General features: G+C 51.3%; 7 protein-coding genes across 10 annotated transcripts; 3 read left to right on the forward strand and 4 right to left on the reverse strand.

The window, feature by feature from the left end:
- The first annotated feature begins 1 nt into the window (after position 1).
- FOXG_05107 (uncharacterized protein) lies at positions 2 to 1,428 on the forward strand. The gene is made up of 2 exons (XM_018383218.1): positions 2 to 446; positions 499 to 1,428. Exons 1-2 carry the CDS (start codon positions 395 to 397, stop codon positions 1,284 to 1,286), a joined length of 840 nt encoding a protein of 279 aa, XP_018240108.1. The 5' UTR covers positions 2 to 394; the 3' UTR covers positions 1,287 to 1,428.
- On the reverse strand, positions 301 to 3,028 carry FOXG_05109 (NADH dehydrogenase). 2 transcript variants are annotated; one of them, XM_018383220.1, is made up of 3 exons: positions 2,905 to 3,028; positions 2,271 to 2,767; positions 301 to 2,217 (listed from the first exon to the last, which is right to left on the reverse strand). In XM_018383220.1, exons 1-3 carry the CDS (start codon positions 2,953 to 2,955, stop codon positions 2,193 to 2,195), a joined length of 573 nt encoding a protein of 190 aa, XP_018240109.1. In that variant the 5' UTR covers positions 2,956 to 3,028; the 3' UTR covers positions 301 to 2,192. The 2 variants fall into 2 exon arrangements, with proteins under 2 accessions (XP_018240109.1, XP_018240110.1); XM_018383221.1 differs by having other exon boundaries at positions 2,271 to 3,028.
- Positions 1,491 to 2,269, forward strand: FOXG_05108 (uncharacterized protein). Its single transcript, XM_018383219.1, has one exon. It carries the CDS (start codon positions 1,570 to 1,572, stop codon positions 2,032 to 2,034), a length of 465 nt encoding a protein of 154 aa, XP_018240111.1. The 5' UTR covers positions 1,491 to 1,569; the 3' UTR covers positions 2,035 to 2,269.
- A 399-nt stretch (positions 3,029 to 3,427) lies between the features above and the next one.
- FOXG_05110 (peroxiredoxin Q/BCP) lies at positions 3,428 to 4,710 on the reverse strand. Its single transcript, XM_018383222.1, has 2 exons — positions 4,038 to 4,710; positions 3,428 to 3,987 (listed from the first exon to the last, which is right to left on the reverse strand). The coding sequence occupies exons 1-2, from the start codon at positions 4,414 to 4,416 to the stop codon at positions 3,671 to 3,673; spliced, it is 696 nt and encodes a 231-aa protein (XP_018240112.1). The 5' UTR covers positions 4,417 to 4,710; the 3' UTR covers positions 3,428 to 3,670.
- Positions 4,711 to 5,459: 749 nt separating this feature from the next.
- Positions 5,460 to 8,160, reverse strand: FOXG_05111 (uncharacterized protein). Its single transcript, XM_018383223.1, has 2 exons — positions 6,759 to 8,160; positions 5,460 to 6,701 (listed from the first exon to the last, which is right to left on the reverse strand). Exons 1-2 carry the CDS (start codon positions 7,213 to 7,215, stop codon positions 5,920 to 5,922), a joined length of 1,239 nt encoding a protein of 412 aa, XP_018240113.1. The 5' UTR covers positions 7,216 to 8,160; the 3' UTR covers positions 5,460 to 5,919.
- A 39-nt stretch (positions 8,161 to 8,199) lies between these two features.
- FOXG_05112 (ubiquinol-cytochrome c reductase subunit 7) lies at positions 8,200 to 11,357 on the forward strand. The gene is made up of 3 exons (XM_018383224.1): positions 8,200 to 9,078; positions 9,188 to 9,350; positions 9,472 to 11,357. The coding sequence occupies exons 1-3, from the start codon at positions 8,966 to 8,968 to the stop codon at positions 9,565 to 9,567; spliced, it is 372 nt and encodes a 123-aa protein (XP_018240114.1). The 5' UTR covers positions 8,200 to 8,965; the 3' UTR covers positions 9,568 to 11,357.
- Positions 9,717 to 13,854, reverse strand: FOXG_05113 (ubiquitin thiolesterase). 3 transcript variants are annotated; one of them, XM_018383227.1, is made up of 6 exons: positions 12,588 to 13,851; positions 12,435 to 12,539; positions 11,715 to 12,374; positions 11,558 to 11,664; positions 11,338 to 11,500; positions 9,745 to 11,282 (listed from the first exon to the last, which is right to left on the reverse strand). In XM_018383227.1, the coding sequence occupies exons 1-6, from the start codon at positions 13,269 to 13,271 to the stop codon at positions 10,266 to 10,268; spliced, it is 2,736 nt and encodes a 911-aa protein (XP_018240117.1). In that variant the 5' UTR covers positions 13,272 to 13,851; the 3' UTR covers positions 9,745 to 10,265. The 3 variants fall into 3 exon arrangements, with proteins under 3 accessions (XP_018240115.1, XP_018240117.1, XP_018240116.1); XM_018383226.1 differs by having other exon boundaries at positions 11,715 to 11,866; positions 11,924 to 12,539; XM_018383225.1 differs by having other exon boundaries at positions 9,717 to 11,282; positions 11,715 to 12,539; positions 12,588 to 13,854.
- Positions 13,855 to 13,890: the final 36 nt, after the last annotated feature.

The following is a 13,890-nucleotide window of genomic DNA, read 5'->3' on the forward strand; positions in this document are numbered from 1 at the left end:
GAAGACCTAGAACGCTAAGCCAGGCACCAATTGACTGCCCCTCCACTGTAACACCCGAGAAATGTCCCCTCGTGGAAGCGCACCTGTCAAAGACAAGCAATGGCCGCCACGGGACTTGGGCAGAAGGTGGATTATTGAGTTGGTGCTTTGTCTCTATTGGCGCGACAATTGCAGTGGGCTCTTGAATTGTGTCAGTTGTGTAAACTAACGTGCAAGAGGACCACGACAAGAACAGTCTAAGGGCGTAGATAGATATAAATACAAGGAGATCATCGTCAGTTCTTGTTCTTCTAGACAAGCTGTTCTTTTTCCTATTCAATTTGTGTTCTTCTGTTGTCTTGATACCCGGCTCATCACAGTGCCTCACTTGACCACCGACTAACACATCACCATCATGGCTCTTCCTCTTACTGGCAAACTTGCCATCGTCACTGGTGCCTCTCGGGGTATGTTCTCTTACCTTGTCTACAATCAATTGAGCTCTGCTGACTTCAAAAGGCATTGGTCTATCCATTACCAAGGCCCTTGCTGCCCGAGGCGCAAACCTCGTCCTCGCCTACACATCCGCCAGCTCTGCTGATTCAACAGCTAAGCTTGCTTCTGAGCTGTCTTCCAAGCATTCTATCAAGGTCGTCCCCGTGCAAGCAGACCTCGGCACCGTCTCAGGTCCTGCCTCGCTCATTTCTCAAGCCGCCGATGCCTTCAGCCCCCTGCGCATCGACATCCTCGTCAACAATGCGGGTGTTGCTTATAACGACAAGGTCCCTGACATCAAGCCTGAGGACTTCACAAAGAGCTACAACGTCAATGTACTTGGCCCTCTTCTTCTCGTCCAGGCCGCACACCCCTACCTACCCACAGACCGCTCCGGCCGTATCATCAACCTCAGCAGTGTAAGCGCAAGTCTTGGTTTTGTTGGCCAGAGTGTCTACGGCGGCACAAAGGCTGCTCTCGAGGCTATGACACGAACTTGGGCCCGTGAGTTCAGCGAGAGAGCTACCGTCAATGCCATCAACCCTGGTCCCGTCCGCTCTGAGATGTACTCTCGCAACTCGGACGAGTTCAAGCGTCTCATCAAGCCTTTTATCCAGAATGCGCCTCTCATGGCTGCTCGTCCTGGCATTGACGATCCCGAGGTCGTCGAGGAGGCCAAGACTGCGGGTGGTCGAGCAGGTGAAGCTGATGAGATTGCTGGCATCGTCGCTATGCTTGCTAGCCCTGAGAGTGCTTGGTGCACTGGTCAAGTAATTTGCGCCAATGGCGGTATGATCTTTGGTATGCAATAGAGGAATTCATCATGGAGTAAAGGAAAATAGAAGTCAGGTGTTTCTCAAGGGCATGGTCATTAGAAGGCATTTTTTGTAGTAAATTCTACGCAACTTATACAAATTCACGTTAGCCAGTAACTGTGCTGCAATGAAAGTTAACCCTTCCAGACTGTTGTAATAAGTCTAACTGCCCCGCCATTAGTGGGCGGTGACGCAAATTCTGCCACTCACTCACTCAGTCTCGCAACTCACTTACAAATCAGTGAGTCAAGATTCAACCCAAAGAACACACACAGATACCATGGAAACTAGACAAACAGACTCCTCTGATCCCTTCGAGGATGTCCTCAACCTCGAAGAGCGCTTTTACTCAGAAGGCTACCAACAAGGCATCAAAGACGGCGTTCAAGCGGGGCGGATTGAAGGACGATCTTTTGGTATGCAAAAGGGCTTTGAGAAGTTCCTCGAAAGTGGCCGTCTTGCCAGCAAAGCTATCGTATGGGCGAACCGAATACCACACAAGGACGGTACTGCTTCAGGAGAGACTTGCACGTTGCCACCACTACCCAAGAACGCAAGACTGGAGAAGAACATCAACACTCTGTATGCTCTCGTAGAGCCAGATACACTTTCGACTGAGAACTTGGATGATGCGGTTCAAGATTTTGATGACCGGGTTAAACGGGCACAAGGAAAGGCCAAGATTGTCGAAAAGATGGCGGGGAGTGGTGGAAGAGAGGCATCGGGAGCATCACCAACATCCTGAGAATATCAGAAACGGATTCGGAGTTTGGTTTGGCGTATGAACATCGGTATCAAAGACTTTCATATTTGAAAAAGGAAAATCATCTGTATTGTCAATGGAAATTCTATACCCTCACTACCTCATAATTTGTATCCACAACCACCCTCTTCGCTTCTAATTTATTTGAATGATCTGCAAGGGTATCTGTAACAGTTAGCACATATTCTCTTCGCAATTCACCAGCGTCTGCAACGTACCCTTCACCATAAGATCTCTCTGTCACCTCATACTTGTGCACATCCCACTTTCCAGTTGCCAAGGTCTGGCCACTGGGCAGAGGGGGCATACCATTAACGAACACATCCTTAGTCGCATCGGTCGCCTTCTCGAGAGCCTTTGCCAGACCAGTCTCGGATTCCTGCTTGACAGCCACGAGCTGCTTCTCACCAGCCTCGCCGATGAGCTCGACCTTGGGAGCCGCGGCGCTGCCGACAGTGAGGAGCTGGGCGAACTGGGATTGGTTGACGACGCTGAGCTGGGGGTAGTTTCGGCGGTTGTCGCGCTTCCAGTAAGGGTTGTCGGCGATGTCGCCGGCGGGCAGCGTAACGGGGTCGTCGTACTCGAGAGGAGGGTTCGCGCCGGGTGTAGGGTTTCGGAAGTGAGGGTTCAGAGGGACACCGTTGGATCGCTCAGGGTCGATGGCCATGAAGCGACGGAAGGCCTCCCAGATGCCCGTCGACTGGAGGGTTTGCTTCTGTACGACAGAGGTTCTATTAGCGGCTGTATGTCATGTATTGGCTTTCATGATGTGCGAGGTAATTCGAACGTAGGGGCTGCTGTCGAAGGGCCATTGGGAGGCATTGGGTTCGGAGATTTGTTCATGAGTCGTACCTTGGCGATGCTGACCACGTTGCTGGCGGCTTTGGCCGCTTGGGACGACATGATGGCGGTGGTAGGCTGATGAAGGCTGTCGTTGAGGTTCGGGTGATGGAATCGATTCCAAGTTGAAATGGCGTCGTGATTATTGGCTGACCAAGTTGGTTTAGCCGAGGCTCCACCGAGAGATGATAACTACCCTATAGACTCACACGCGCAGGAGGTGCTGCCGCACATGTGGTTTCGGTTTCATAAATGACTACGGAATTTATAACAATATCATTTATGGTGAGGATTGAGTCTTGTTTATGGCGGTAGGTATGTTGTGATGAAAGGTAAGCTGCTGTAACTTGAATGTTGGTGGCTTCTGCCACGACAAGAACGATACCGCAGTCATCGAAACAATTATCTCACAAGCCATGTTTTCGAGCTCTGGGGCATCAATTGGTGAAAATTGAAAGGACTTGTCCTAAAATCAAGCCTGCACCATAAGAAACAACGGTATCATCAAATTATGGTTAAGGATATGGTTCAATGGCTGGCATTGCCACTGGAAGGCCTAGTGACCGAGGACTAAATAATACTCGTCAACATCGAATCCAGACCAAAATGGGAAACTTGAAATGTTGCTATCACTCGTGTTACTATTGGTCTATGAACCCTTTTAATTTGCAGCAAGATACGAAAACAAAAAGCCTGTAACCCAGGCATATCAAAAGTCCCGATTGCTCCCACTAATCACCATCATGCGTAGGTGTGCGACCGATCAGAGGCCTCGTATTTATTTGCTAGCCAGCTCTTCAACCAGTGCCTGAACACGATCAAGAGTGCCCTGGGGGCTTCCGGCCTCGGCAACCAGAATCTTGCCCTCCTTGCCAATGACAAAAACACCGCGCGTCGTCCCCTTTGGAGCCTTCTTGAGACCGATGGCCTCGATGAGTGTCGCCTTCGGGTCGCATAGCAGTGTGTAAGGGAGCTTTTGCTTCTCCTTGAAGGTTGTGTTGGCTTTGGGGGAGTCGGCGCTGAGACCGTAGATGGCAAGGCCATCCTTGGTGAGAGGCTCATAAGAGTCGCGGAAGAAGCAGACTTGCTTGGTGCCTGCGGAAGAGTCAGATGGATATTCGGATGAGAAGGCTTTGTCAACTTACAGCCAGGAGTAGATGCCTTGGGGTAAGTGAAGAGGACGACACCAGACTTGCTCTCATCAACAAGCTTCTTCAATGTGGTCTTTTCACCATCATTGGTCTCTATCTCGCCTCCAAAACCATCAAGGTCCACAACATCGCCAACCTTGGGCTTGCCACCGGACTTCTTGGACTCCTCCGCCTTAGGTTCCTCAGCCTTGGGCTCTTCCTCAGTCTTCTCCTCCTCCTTAGCCTCCTCAGGCTCTTCCTTCTTCTCTGTGACCTTGGCAGCGGCCTCCTTCACCTTGGCAGCCGCTTTGGGAACCTTGGTAGTTGACTTCCTCTTCACAGGAGGAGGGGGAGGGGCAGTAGACGCCTTGCGCTTGCGAAGTTCCATAGGCATGGTGATATATGGATGAAGCGAGAGGATTTATGCAGTTTGCGATAATGCGATGCGATGCGCTGAATGCAACGAATGAAGAGCAATGCTGTATCCTGCAGAGCTCGCAGATGAATTTGTGATTAAAACCACGGCGCGAAGAGTACGAAACGCGTGAAGAAAAGGCGGATGAAGGAGACAAAAACAAAAGATGAGGTTGGGCGCTTGGGGGAAATGGGACTGCCCGTCCGTCGCAGTCGCATTCGAATGAGGTGCCTCACCCCGGTTTGGGAGGTCTCGTCTGGGGACCAATAGAGGCTGTTCCAGGTCCTCTCAAGCTTCCGGGAGCTTGGACCACAAGCTGCTCGGCAGCGGATGGCGCACGGGCCATGCCTTTTCGCTTAGATGATTGATAGTGGAGACTCTCTGTTCTGCGATTGCGGAGCTGAAAAAAGACGGTTGAAGAGATGCATCAATTGAAGTTATGCTTTTACTGCGCACCAATAGAATACCTGCCGAAATCATCCGTTTACTTCCAATAAGATGAGATGAGACGTTCACCATTTACCCTTAACTTTAAATTATAATGCCAAGACTTATAATATGAATCCCCGAGTAAGTCTGTTTTATGCAAATTGAAGAAGCTTTGTGCTAACTCAAAATCTACAGAATTTTATGGCCCCAGGGGCTGCCTTCACTATGGCATGTGTACTGCTCGTGTGAGTAAAAGAAAGTGGCGTGTTCTTCAGAAGTGAACATATCCCAACATTTTTTTTATAGAAATAGATCCAAAAGACTCCTGATATAATCAGTAATCTGATAATTTACAGATACACCCGCTCATCCATTCACTCCGCTCGAGACCAAGCAGTACGTTCCACCACTTAGCTTCATCAACGTCAACTAACAGAACCCCTTGACAGAGATCCTCGAAACTACCAGGGAATGGAGAACATGCACCAAGACGTGGCTCATCATGAATGTGGAGCAGAGTAACTTGTAGCATACATCGGCGTATAGGAAGCAAATCGATTACCCCCTGTCACTAGACCTGAGCGTCAATCCTTCTGCAAAGCACATGAATTTGAACGTATAGTATTTTTATGATTTGTTGTCTAGTTTCTCAAACATACATCATGAAACAAACTCCATTTGAATGCCTGCGCTGCACCGATTTCGCCGTGCCTCGACTCATCAGCCCTTAATGCAACTCGGAAAGTCAAGCTCTCTCTGCTCTTCAGGTAAGATAAGAAAGGGGTCGTGCAGCCATATGCGCCTGCTGTATACATTCCTCTGTGTATATGAAAAATGGAAATGATAGGAACCAAGTCGCCGTAACGTTCGCCACGTATGTCCCACTGTGAACCAGAAAATTGTCTAAGCCTCCAGCCGACTAAGGGTATCTCAGCCTTGCCCCATCTCCTAATCCTATACCTTCTGTGAATCCATGTGTACATTCCTTCGCCAAGACCGTTCAACTCCTATGATTCTGACGTTTTGCCCAAACTCAGGGCCGTTGTTGAGTATTTATGACTCCGCCGTAGGGTCTAGCAATAAATGGCGTGCCTCAGCCCTGGCATGGTATAATTGCCTCATGACATATTCGTAAGTCAGCATCGTGACCGTTGCCGCTGGAACAGCCCGCATCATATTAGTACCAAGACCAGCATAGAACGCTCGCCAACCTTCCTCAGCTAGAATGGTTCGAAAGGTATGGACGACGCCCTGATACTTAGGCTTCTCCACGGGGGCCCTACTCCTGGGGCCTGAACTCGTCACACCCATCCCTTGAACGAACTCTTCGCCGGCAAGTGGGCGCCGTTGGGTTTGAAGACGGGTTCGGATGACTTCGTGAGGGTATGTGGCAGTACTGGCGAGAATCTTGGATAGAATCGAGGCCCCCAATATTCCGAAAACATGAGATTTATCATCTCCCTCATTCGATTCGCCCATTCCTTGACCGGTAAACTTGGTCTTCAAGTACTCGTAGGTCGGGAACTGCACAGCAACATGTGTTAAACCGAGGAGTGCTGGTGTTAAGCCTGAATAAAATGAAATGAGGCCTTCTGAAGTGTACATCTTGCGAGCTGCATCTAGCGTTGATCGGTAATGCCAGTCGTGCAGTGTCGGCCGTGCTGTTGGTGTGCCCACAGCTTTCGGGTAGTACGTAGAGTGGTGGTCTTGTGTATTGTGGCGGATATTGCTCTGTGACATGAGCCGAGTTTTGATGACCCATATTGGGTTGGTGACGATTGTACTGCTGGCGCCTGCTACGATAGACGACCAAAAGTTGACTATGTGACTGTTGTCTGTTTGGTGAAAAAAAGGTCAATATGCCACCATGCCATTGGACCATGCGCACTTACCAGAATGCTGTGATATATACCCCTTGCTCTTGTTATAAACAGTAAACCATACAGCCCATGTTGGCAAATAACCCATTACAATAGGCCCCAGACCGCGGTAGAGGCCTCTAATGCCTTCCTCTCTCCATATGACCTTTGCTGAACCAACGAGACCGTTGTATAACTTGGGGTGGCCGACATGTCGTCCCTTATTCAAGGCAGCGTAGCCGCCCTGCGCCTGGAGTTTGGTCTTGATGACGTCGAGAGGGCATGTCACGACACCTGATGTGAAACCACCCACTGCGCCGGCGACAGCATTGAACTGGGTATCTGAGGCGTTGAGTGCCCATCGGTGTAAGGGGGTGACCGTCGTGGAGTGCATTGGAGCGTCGGAGGATGCGTAACCGTAGGATGATGCAGCATAGTCTGAAGACGGCGACTGGGCAGCTTCGGGAGGGACCTGGTCAGTTGACGACATCCCAGTCGTCCTTTGTCAAGATTTGTCTGTCACTGGTCGTATTTTTGATAACTCGATGCGTGCGATATGGACCCGAGAATGAAATGTGACAGAGTTATTATCTGCCGTTATCACTCAATCGTGTAGACTATCCCGGGCGCTCGTCCTCAGATTCGTCTCGGCTCGATATATCTTTGTCTCCCGGTCCGGCGCAGACGTCAAGTTGATGTATTTCGGGAGCCGGGATCAACCCTACGACAAGTCCTACGGGCCGTAGATTGTTCGCAACCTAGTATTCCGCTATCACAGTGGTCCTTCAATGTCCCAATCCGATTCCGCCCCCAAAAAATCAAAAAGTTCCGCCTGTCGAGAGGAACTGACGTCTGCTGCTATTGGAACCTCGCAGCCGGTACGAAGGTACTGCGGGGGAACGCTCCCACGCGCCGTGACCGACCGCTTCCCGCTCAGCGAATGGCGCCGGCCATTGACTTATAAACGCGAAAAAAGCGATAGCCTGGGGACCGGAGAAACCGGTGAGAGTTGGAGGCTGACGCTGAGAGTGAGGGCAGAAAAACGACGAAAAAAGAGGTTGGGACGATAGAGAGAAGAGCTGTATGAAGTTGGAATAAGTGAGAGGAAGTAGAGGGAAGGAGAATCAAGTTTCCCCGATGGCGAAACGGAGCGGATGGAGAAAGCAGCGCGGGCGACGGCGGAGGGAACGACAGGGCCTGCACTGCACGGGGCGGGCGGTTGATCAACTGGAGGACGCCTAGATGCACTATAACCCACTATAACTGCACCACAGCAGCACCTGCAGGGTTTGATTCTGTGTTTTTTTGGTTGATATGGAGTGCGCTGAATGCTTGTTCAACAAAATCCCGAACTATTATTCCAGGGCAGAAAACGCTATCATATTGGTTATCTTGCAGAATTTCTCTTCTAATCCGGACTTGTCATCTTTTTTTTTGCACCGCTGCAAGCCGGTATTAGCGGAGACAATAGATAACTCAACAGTCGAAATGAAAATGACGCAGTGTGAACTAGCAGACACTAGAGAAAAATAGATAGTTTTTATCTGTAAAAGAGAGATACATAAATGGGAAGGGTAATATGATTGCATATGGCACGAGAGCACGAGCGTTGGCAGCTGCAAGTTGCGTGCAAGGCCCGGTATCTCTCGAGGACAAGCTCCGATACCGATCTTGAACCCTTGCTCGATGTGGGATGACGACGTTGGGCGGTTGTATTCCGAGGCTTGAGGTGCAGGATGATTTATCCGAGGCATGAGATGAGTGTGACTACATATTCTATACGTGATATCAAGTGTTATTAGTCTAACATGAAAGACACTCACAGTCACAAAACTCATGCTTCGTTTACACATGTTCATTCGAATTGACCGTTTCGTCCCGAACCGGTTTCCCACGGGACAGGGACATCTCAGGAGACCCCCACATCGTCATTCTCCATGCCATGTGCAACACCCGCCACAGCCTGCGCCACATACTACAATCTAATCTCAAACGCCACATATCTCCTTAGTCATCGATTTTTTGGGGTCCTTCTGCCCGATCGAAACCTTGTAAGCCAGCCAGAGAACGACAAAGGAATGGTCATCAAGACCACGTGACGTCCCGAGCTCTCCCAGGAAGTTTTGCAATTGCTCGCTCAGCCCATCCCCAATTCGCGCCATTTCCGACGAAACGACGACGACGACAACCACGAATTCCAACCCCCAGCCTCGGAACGTGTCAATCGATCCTCCTCCAAAATGAAGTACTCGCTCGCCCCCTTCATCCTCCGTAGGCCGTGGCTCGCCCGCCTCTTCAAGCCCGCCGCTACCTGGTACGTCAACGCCGCCGGCTACCGCCAGCTGGGCCTCAAGTATGCGATCTCCCTCCCTCTGCGAACGCCAATTGGACCTCGAAATGTTGGAATTGGCGATACTTGGGGAAATTTCTGGCTGACCGGAGTCCTCAATTGGTTGATATAGATACGATGATCTCCTCGAGGAGGAGAACGAAGTTGCCCAGCAGGCCCTTAAGCGTCTCTCCAACGTTGAGTCTTATGAGCGCATCTACCGCATCCGACGTGCTGTTCAGTGCAGTTACCAGCACAAGCTCCTCCCCAAGGACCAGTGGATCACCACCGCCATGGTATGAAGGACACCCTGCGATCGAATCTCTCTGCCGGCCCCTCCTCGGCAAACAAGAGTTGACGATCCCGAGATATCACGAATGGATAGAATATCATCGACTAACTCATCACGCTCTACAGGACAAGCCTTACCTCCAGCCCCTGATGGAGGAGGTCGCCTCCGAGAAGGCCGAGAAGAACGAGCTCGACTCCATTGCCGTCGTCCGAAAGCACTAAATCATTGTTGGGTCTCGGGTTGGGAGATCAGAAGGCGGAGGTTAAATAGTAGCAGGACGGTGATTGAGAGGGAATTGGCGCCTCCTAGACGAATGGTGGCCACACCTCAACGGACTAGACAGTTCCCGTGTATCCTATGTATAGACGTCGTCTGACTTGACTCATTTTGCACATATCGTCATGACTCCCAAACCTTTGTACGCATGTGAATATTTTATAAAACTGTCTCATGCACAATTTTGTAATTTACAATGTACCCGCTGGGAATTACCTCGCGAGAAGTTCATCTCCAGGCAGCTCTTATGTCGCTGTCCAAGGAACTCTAACAGAAGATGCTGATATACCGCTTCATCCAGAGGTCCCAAGCTTCTTACTCGGATCCCATGTACGCTAGCTGATCAGCCTTTCACAGGCATCATCTCACCAGCGCCTCCTCTTTCCCAGTCCAATCCGTAGGTATCCCTTCCTCGACGCCATACGCCGAGCATCAAGCTGGATACTGAATATCTCCGACATGCAGCTTTTCCCTAGTTTTTCACCCCCCAACATGCGACTCCGTCTGAAAATGCTGCTTTTCCCATCCAAATATGGCCGTTAAGCTCGTGTTAAGTCGTAACATAACGCCCTCCATGATCAATGCTCAACATGGCGGCATAGTGAGTGTGATAGATAGTGAATAGGTAAAGGTGATTAAATCCTTACACTCGCTGGTAGAAGAGCAGGTAGGCAACCTTGTTGTCCTTGATGTTGTCCTTGACCTGCTTGGCCTTGGTACTGCCGTTACTAGTACCGTTGGCAACGCTGCTCCATTTCTTCGCTCCTCCGGCAGGGCTTGTGACCTTGCTCCAGCCGTCATCATCTCCAGCATCCTCGTCGAGAACCGCTCCGAATCGGTTTCCAGTAGAACCAGATGATTGACCGTCCTTGCGGTTGTCTTTGATCTCTTCCTCCTCGCCGCCCTCGGCAACATCTTCACTTCGGACCCTGCGAATGACGGTGTCGTCGATGCGAATCCACTCGCGTCCTTCTTGACGCCGAACATCAACAGTATAATGCCCACCGCTGGCGTTCTTTCCATGGTGGTATACTACGCTGATCAACCTGTACTTGGGCATGCCGTCGTCACCGTACGTCTGGCGTTTCTGCCGCGACAAGGCTTCACGAGGAATCTCAAGCTCCAAGGGGTAGCCGATCTTCTTCCAAATTTTGACAGTCCCATTGCCTTCTGCATCAAATTGGAAGCGCTTGAGATGCAGTATGAGGACGGGAGGTAGTGTGTCAATGAAAACTTGCTTGGTGGCCGTGACATCCTTGCCACGAGGTGAGTTGAAGTCTCCCTGAAGACGCTCGGGACGAGTAAGGCCTCGTAGAGCGTCTACAACATTGCGCACATCAGGAGATCCAATATCCAGCTGAAGGGGCTGATAAGGCTCAGTGGTGATAGAGTCCTTCAAGCCTGGTACACGGAACTCTGACCTTAATGAACCACCGAAAATCCTCGAGATGGGGCTGAAAGAGTTAGGTCCGGAGGATCGAGAGACGGCGGCTTTTTGCTTCCTGCCAACTTCAAGCCAGTCTTCACCAGCACCTGACCCAGAACTGGCCCTGCGTTCTTGACCAGGTAGTGTGGAGTTCTTGAGGACTGCAGTACACTCGTCATCAAGAGACTGCAACAGGAAGCCGAGGAATTCCTCAGCGTCTTGCTGATGACCTCGCTGTAACCAGTCAGCAAAAGTTCGTGAATATTGCAAGTGGTCAGGAACAACTTACCCTCATACTGGCGAATCTTGGAAGCTGTCTGATAGCTTCGTAAACGAATTCAGGTGTGAAGGGATCACCATAGCGCTCCAATTCCTCATTCTTGAGGGTGGTTCGCAGAGACTCAATGCCAGCAGCGGACTTGATGGTCTTGAATTCATGCATAAACATAATCCTTGAAGAGTTTGTCAGTGTTTTGAGTCATAGAACTTAGCATGGATGCACAACTTACATGGCATCGATAAGAGGAGTATCACTCTTGAAGCTGTGAACAGCACGCTTGCTGATCTGGCTTAGGAAATCATAGAAGGGAAGACAAAACATCAAAACTTGCAATACCTGGCATTGATTAGCTTAGTAGTGGGACCAAAGAGGGCATTCAGACATACAGAGTTCATATAACACATGTTCCCGGTGTTGATCAGGCCGCGAGGCTCGAGGAAAGAAACCTGGTCGGCAAGACCAACGTGGAACGAGTGAATAGCCTCCGCAACAGAGCTTGCGTTGGCTTTAGAAAAGCTGGAGGCAGAGCCGTTGGTGGCTCCAACAACACCATCAGTACTATGGCCGTTGACCGGAGTACTAGGAGAGGCAGTACCATTAACCGCATTCGATTTTACAGGAGCAGCAGCAGCAGCAGCAGGCTTCCTCAAAAGGTCCGCCCAGTTTGCGGGGGCAGCCTTAACTGCTGGGGCAGGTTCGGGGGCGGGCTCAGGCTCAGCAGGCTTCTCAGGGGCTCCCTTCTCGAGGGCTTCAGATTTCGTCGATCCCTCAGGAGTAGTCTCAGGGGCTATATCGCCGTTTGCCGGCTTTTCAGCACGCACAGGCTTAGCCTCCTTAGGACTGGCCTTAGGGAGAGAAGGAATAGCTGGGGCAGGGACGGCGGAGGAGCGAGCGGCAGCGCGGTTCGTCGCGGTCGAGGTAGCGCTGGTGGCAGTGTTGGTGCGTGATCGTTGCTGGACAGGAGAAACGGGAGAATCGGCAGCCTTTATTTCGGCAGTCTCAGAGGGAGCAGCCGAGGACGCGGGGGTGAGAACTGCACCCGAATGCTGGGTGACATTAGCTTCAGGAGCACTGGCATGCTCTGTGGCCGCTTGTTGCTGCTCAACTGGTAAAGATAAAGCTTCACTGTCAGCATTGAGTTGCCTCCTCCGTCTCCTCGACTTTGTGGCCCTGGCAGGGAACTTAAAATCGGGGTGAGATGACCATGGTAGCTGATAGGGTTAGTTTGAGTAAGATTCGCTATCGGTCGAACAACTTACAGGTGCACGGAAGGGTTCCTTGGGAGCGGGAGGAGGCGAAGGCACTTGAGTAGGTTCCGCAGGCTCGACAGGCGCAGCAGGACCGGGAGGAACTAGCTCAGTCTCCTGGGGGACCGGGGGAGTCGGGGGAGGAATCATCTGCGACGAGTGGGTGGAGGTGGGAGTCTGGGGCGGGATTGGAGCCGCAGCCGGAGGTTGGTAGGGATTCGACAAAGCAGGTGACTGTTGCTGAGCTGGTCGAGGAGTATAGCTCGGAGGAACGCTCACGCCAGACATGGGAATGTACTGAGGCATAGCAGGTGGTGATCGTGCGAAGTTCTGGTAAGGCACATATCCAGGAGAATGCATTCCAGCATTTTGATACTGTGCGGTTTGGTATTGACCATTCTGATATTGCCCATTCTGATACTGTCCAGCCTGATACTGTCCGCCTTGATACTGCACGTTCGGATACTGTGCGTTCTGGTAGTGTTGACCCTGGTAGTGTGGCTGATACCCATAGTACTGCTGGTTGTAGGCCATGTAGTTGTTAGGATACATGACGTTCATGTGCTGGTGATGTTGCTGGTACGGAACATAGGGAGGAGGCTGCCTCCGACGAGGCGCTCCAGGACCGCCGACCATATCGGCGCCGTGAGCTCCTCCCTGTATATTCTGCCCAGCCGGCAGATGGCGGTTACTCATCGTGCCGGCTTGGGGATTGAGTGAGGACGGGAGTCGCCCAGTTGATGCGACACCCGTGTAGACAGCGTGTGAGCCTCCTCTCGCGGACGGTGCAGGATTCGTATGCGGCGGGCTTCAGTTTGACGAAGCTTCTCGGATCGATACGGCCAGGGCGTTCGCGACGCGACACGAGCTGTGGGCGGCCAAACGTTGACCGCAAAAAAGTAAGTTGTCGGGTGGATTTGTCAAGTCGGCACGGGTGAACAAAGGCGGCAGACTCAAGCCAATAAAGCCGCACAAACAAAGGATGGAAAACGAAACGCAACAAAGAAATCCGAAATAAAATTGAATGACTTGTTTCAATGAGCGCAGTCGAAGCCGAAGAGTAGACGCACTGAGAGAGAGGATTTGCCGAGTTGCGTCGGACAAAACGGGGGACGCTTGACGTTGCGTTGCGATGGTAGGTGAGGTAAGGTAGCGGTAGCGTAAAACGGAGGTCAGTCCGTCCAGTGTGGAATAAAATTATCCAAAGGCGCGGGCTTCTGCAGCGGCTGGTATGGCTATGGCTATGACCTATGAGCACTGACGAACTCGAGCCGCAACGCACGCACGACAGCAGCACTGCACGAGCCAGTAACTG

The sequence above is a fragment of the Fusarium oxysporum genome, chromosome 7, assembly GCF_000149955.1.
Source record: "Fusarium oxysporum f. sp. lycopersici 4287 chromosome 7, whole genome shotgun sequence".
In the NCBI taxonomy this organism is placed as follows: domain Eukaryota; kingdom Fungi; phylum Ascomycota; class Sordariomycetes; order Hypocreales; family Nectriaceae; genus Fusarium; species Fusarium oxysporum.

Excerpts from the sequence above, each read along its gene's own strand:
- FOXG_05107 (XM_018383218.1), top strand. The coding sequence starts at position 395 with ATGGCTCTTCCTCTTACTGGCAAACTTGCCATCGTCACTGGTGCCTCT. Across the intron at positions 447-498 it reads CGTCACTGGTGCCTCTCGGG|GCATTGGTCTATCCATTACC; the intron begins GTATGTTCTCTT and ends TGACTTCAAAAG.
- FOXG_05108 (XM_018383219.1), top strand. The coding sequence starts at position 1,570 with ATGGAAACTAGACAAACAGACTCCTCTGATCCCTTCGAGGATGTCCTC.
- FOXG_05109 (XM_018383220.1), bottom strand. The coding sequence starts at position 2,955 with ATGTCGTCCCAAGCGGCCAAAGCCGCCAGCAACGTGGTCAGCATCGCC. Across the intron at positions 2,768-2,904 it reads ACGTGGTCAGCATCGCCAAG|AAGCAAACCCTCCAGTCGAC; the intron begins GTACGACTCATG and ends TCTGTCGTACAG. Across the intron at positions 2,218-2,270 it reads GAGAGATCTTATGGTGAAGG|ATACCCTTGCAGATCATTCA; the intron begins GTACGTTGCAGA and ends TAACTGTTACAG.
- FOXG_05110 (XM_018383222.1), bottom strand. The coding sequence starts at position 4,416 with ATGCCTATGGAACTTCGCAAGCGCAAGGCGTCTACTGCCCCTCCCCCT. Across the intron at positions 3,988-4,037 it reads CAAGGCATCTACTCCTGGCT|GCACCAAGCAAGTCTGCTTC; the intron begins GTAAGTTGACAA and ends ACTCTTCCGCAG.
- FOXG_05111 (XM_018383223.1), bottom strand. The coding sequence starts at position 7,215 with ATGTCGTCAACTGACCAGGTCCCTCCCGAAGCTGCCCAGTCGCCGTCT. Across the intron at positions 6,702-6,758 it reads GTATATATCACAGCATTCTG|ACAACAGTCACATAGTCAAC; the intron begins GTAAGTGCGCAT and ends TTCACCAAACAG.
- FOXG_05112 (XM_018383224.1), top strand. The coding sequence starts at position 8,966 with ATGAAGTACTCGCTCGCCCCCTTCATCCTCCGTAGGCCGTGGCTCGCC. Across the intron at positions 9,079-9,187 it reads TACCGCCAGCTGGGCCTCAA|ATACGATGATCTCCTCGAGG; the intron begins GTATGCGATCTC and ends TGGTTGATATAG. Across the intron at positions 9,351-9,471 it reads AGTGGATCACCACCGCCATG|GACAAGCCTTACCTCCAGCC; the intron begins GTATGAAGGACA and ends CACGCTCTACAG.
- FOXG_05113 (XM_018383225.1), bottom strand. The coding sequence starts at position 13,271 with ATGAGTAACCGCCATCTGCCGGCTGGGCAGAATATACAGGGAGGAGCT. Across the intron at positions 11,665-11,714 it reads ACATGTGTTATATGAACTCT|GTATTGCAAGTTTTGATGTT; the intron begins GTATGTCTGAAT and ends AATCAATGCCAG. Across the intron at positions 11,501-11,557 it reads ACTCCTCTTATCGATGCCAT|GATTATGTTTATGCATGAAT; the intron begins GTAAGTTGTGCA and ends AAACTCTTCAAG.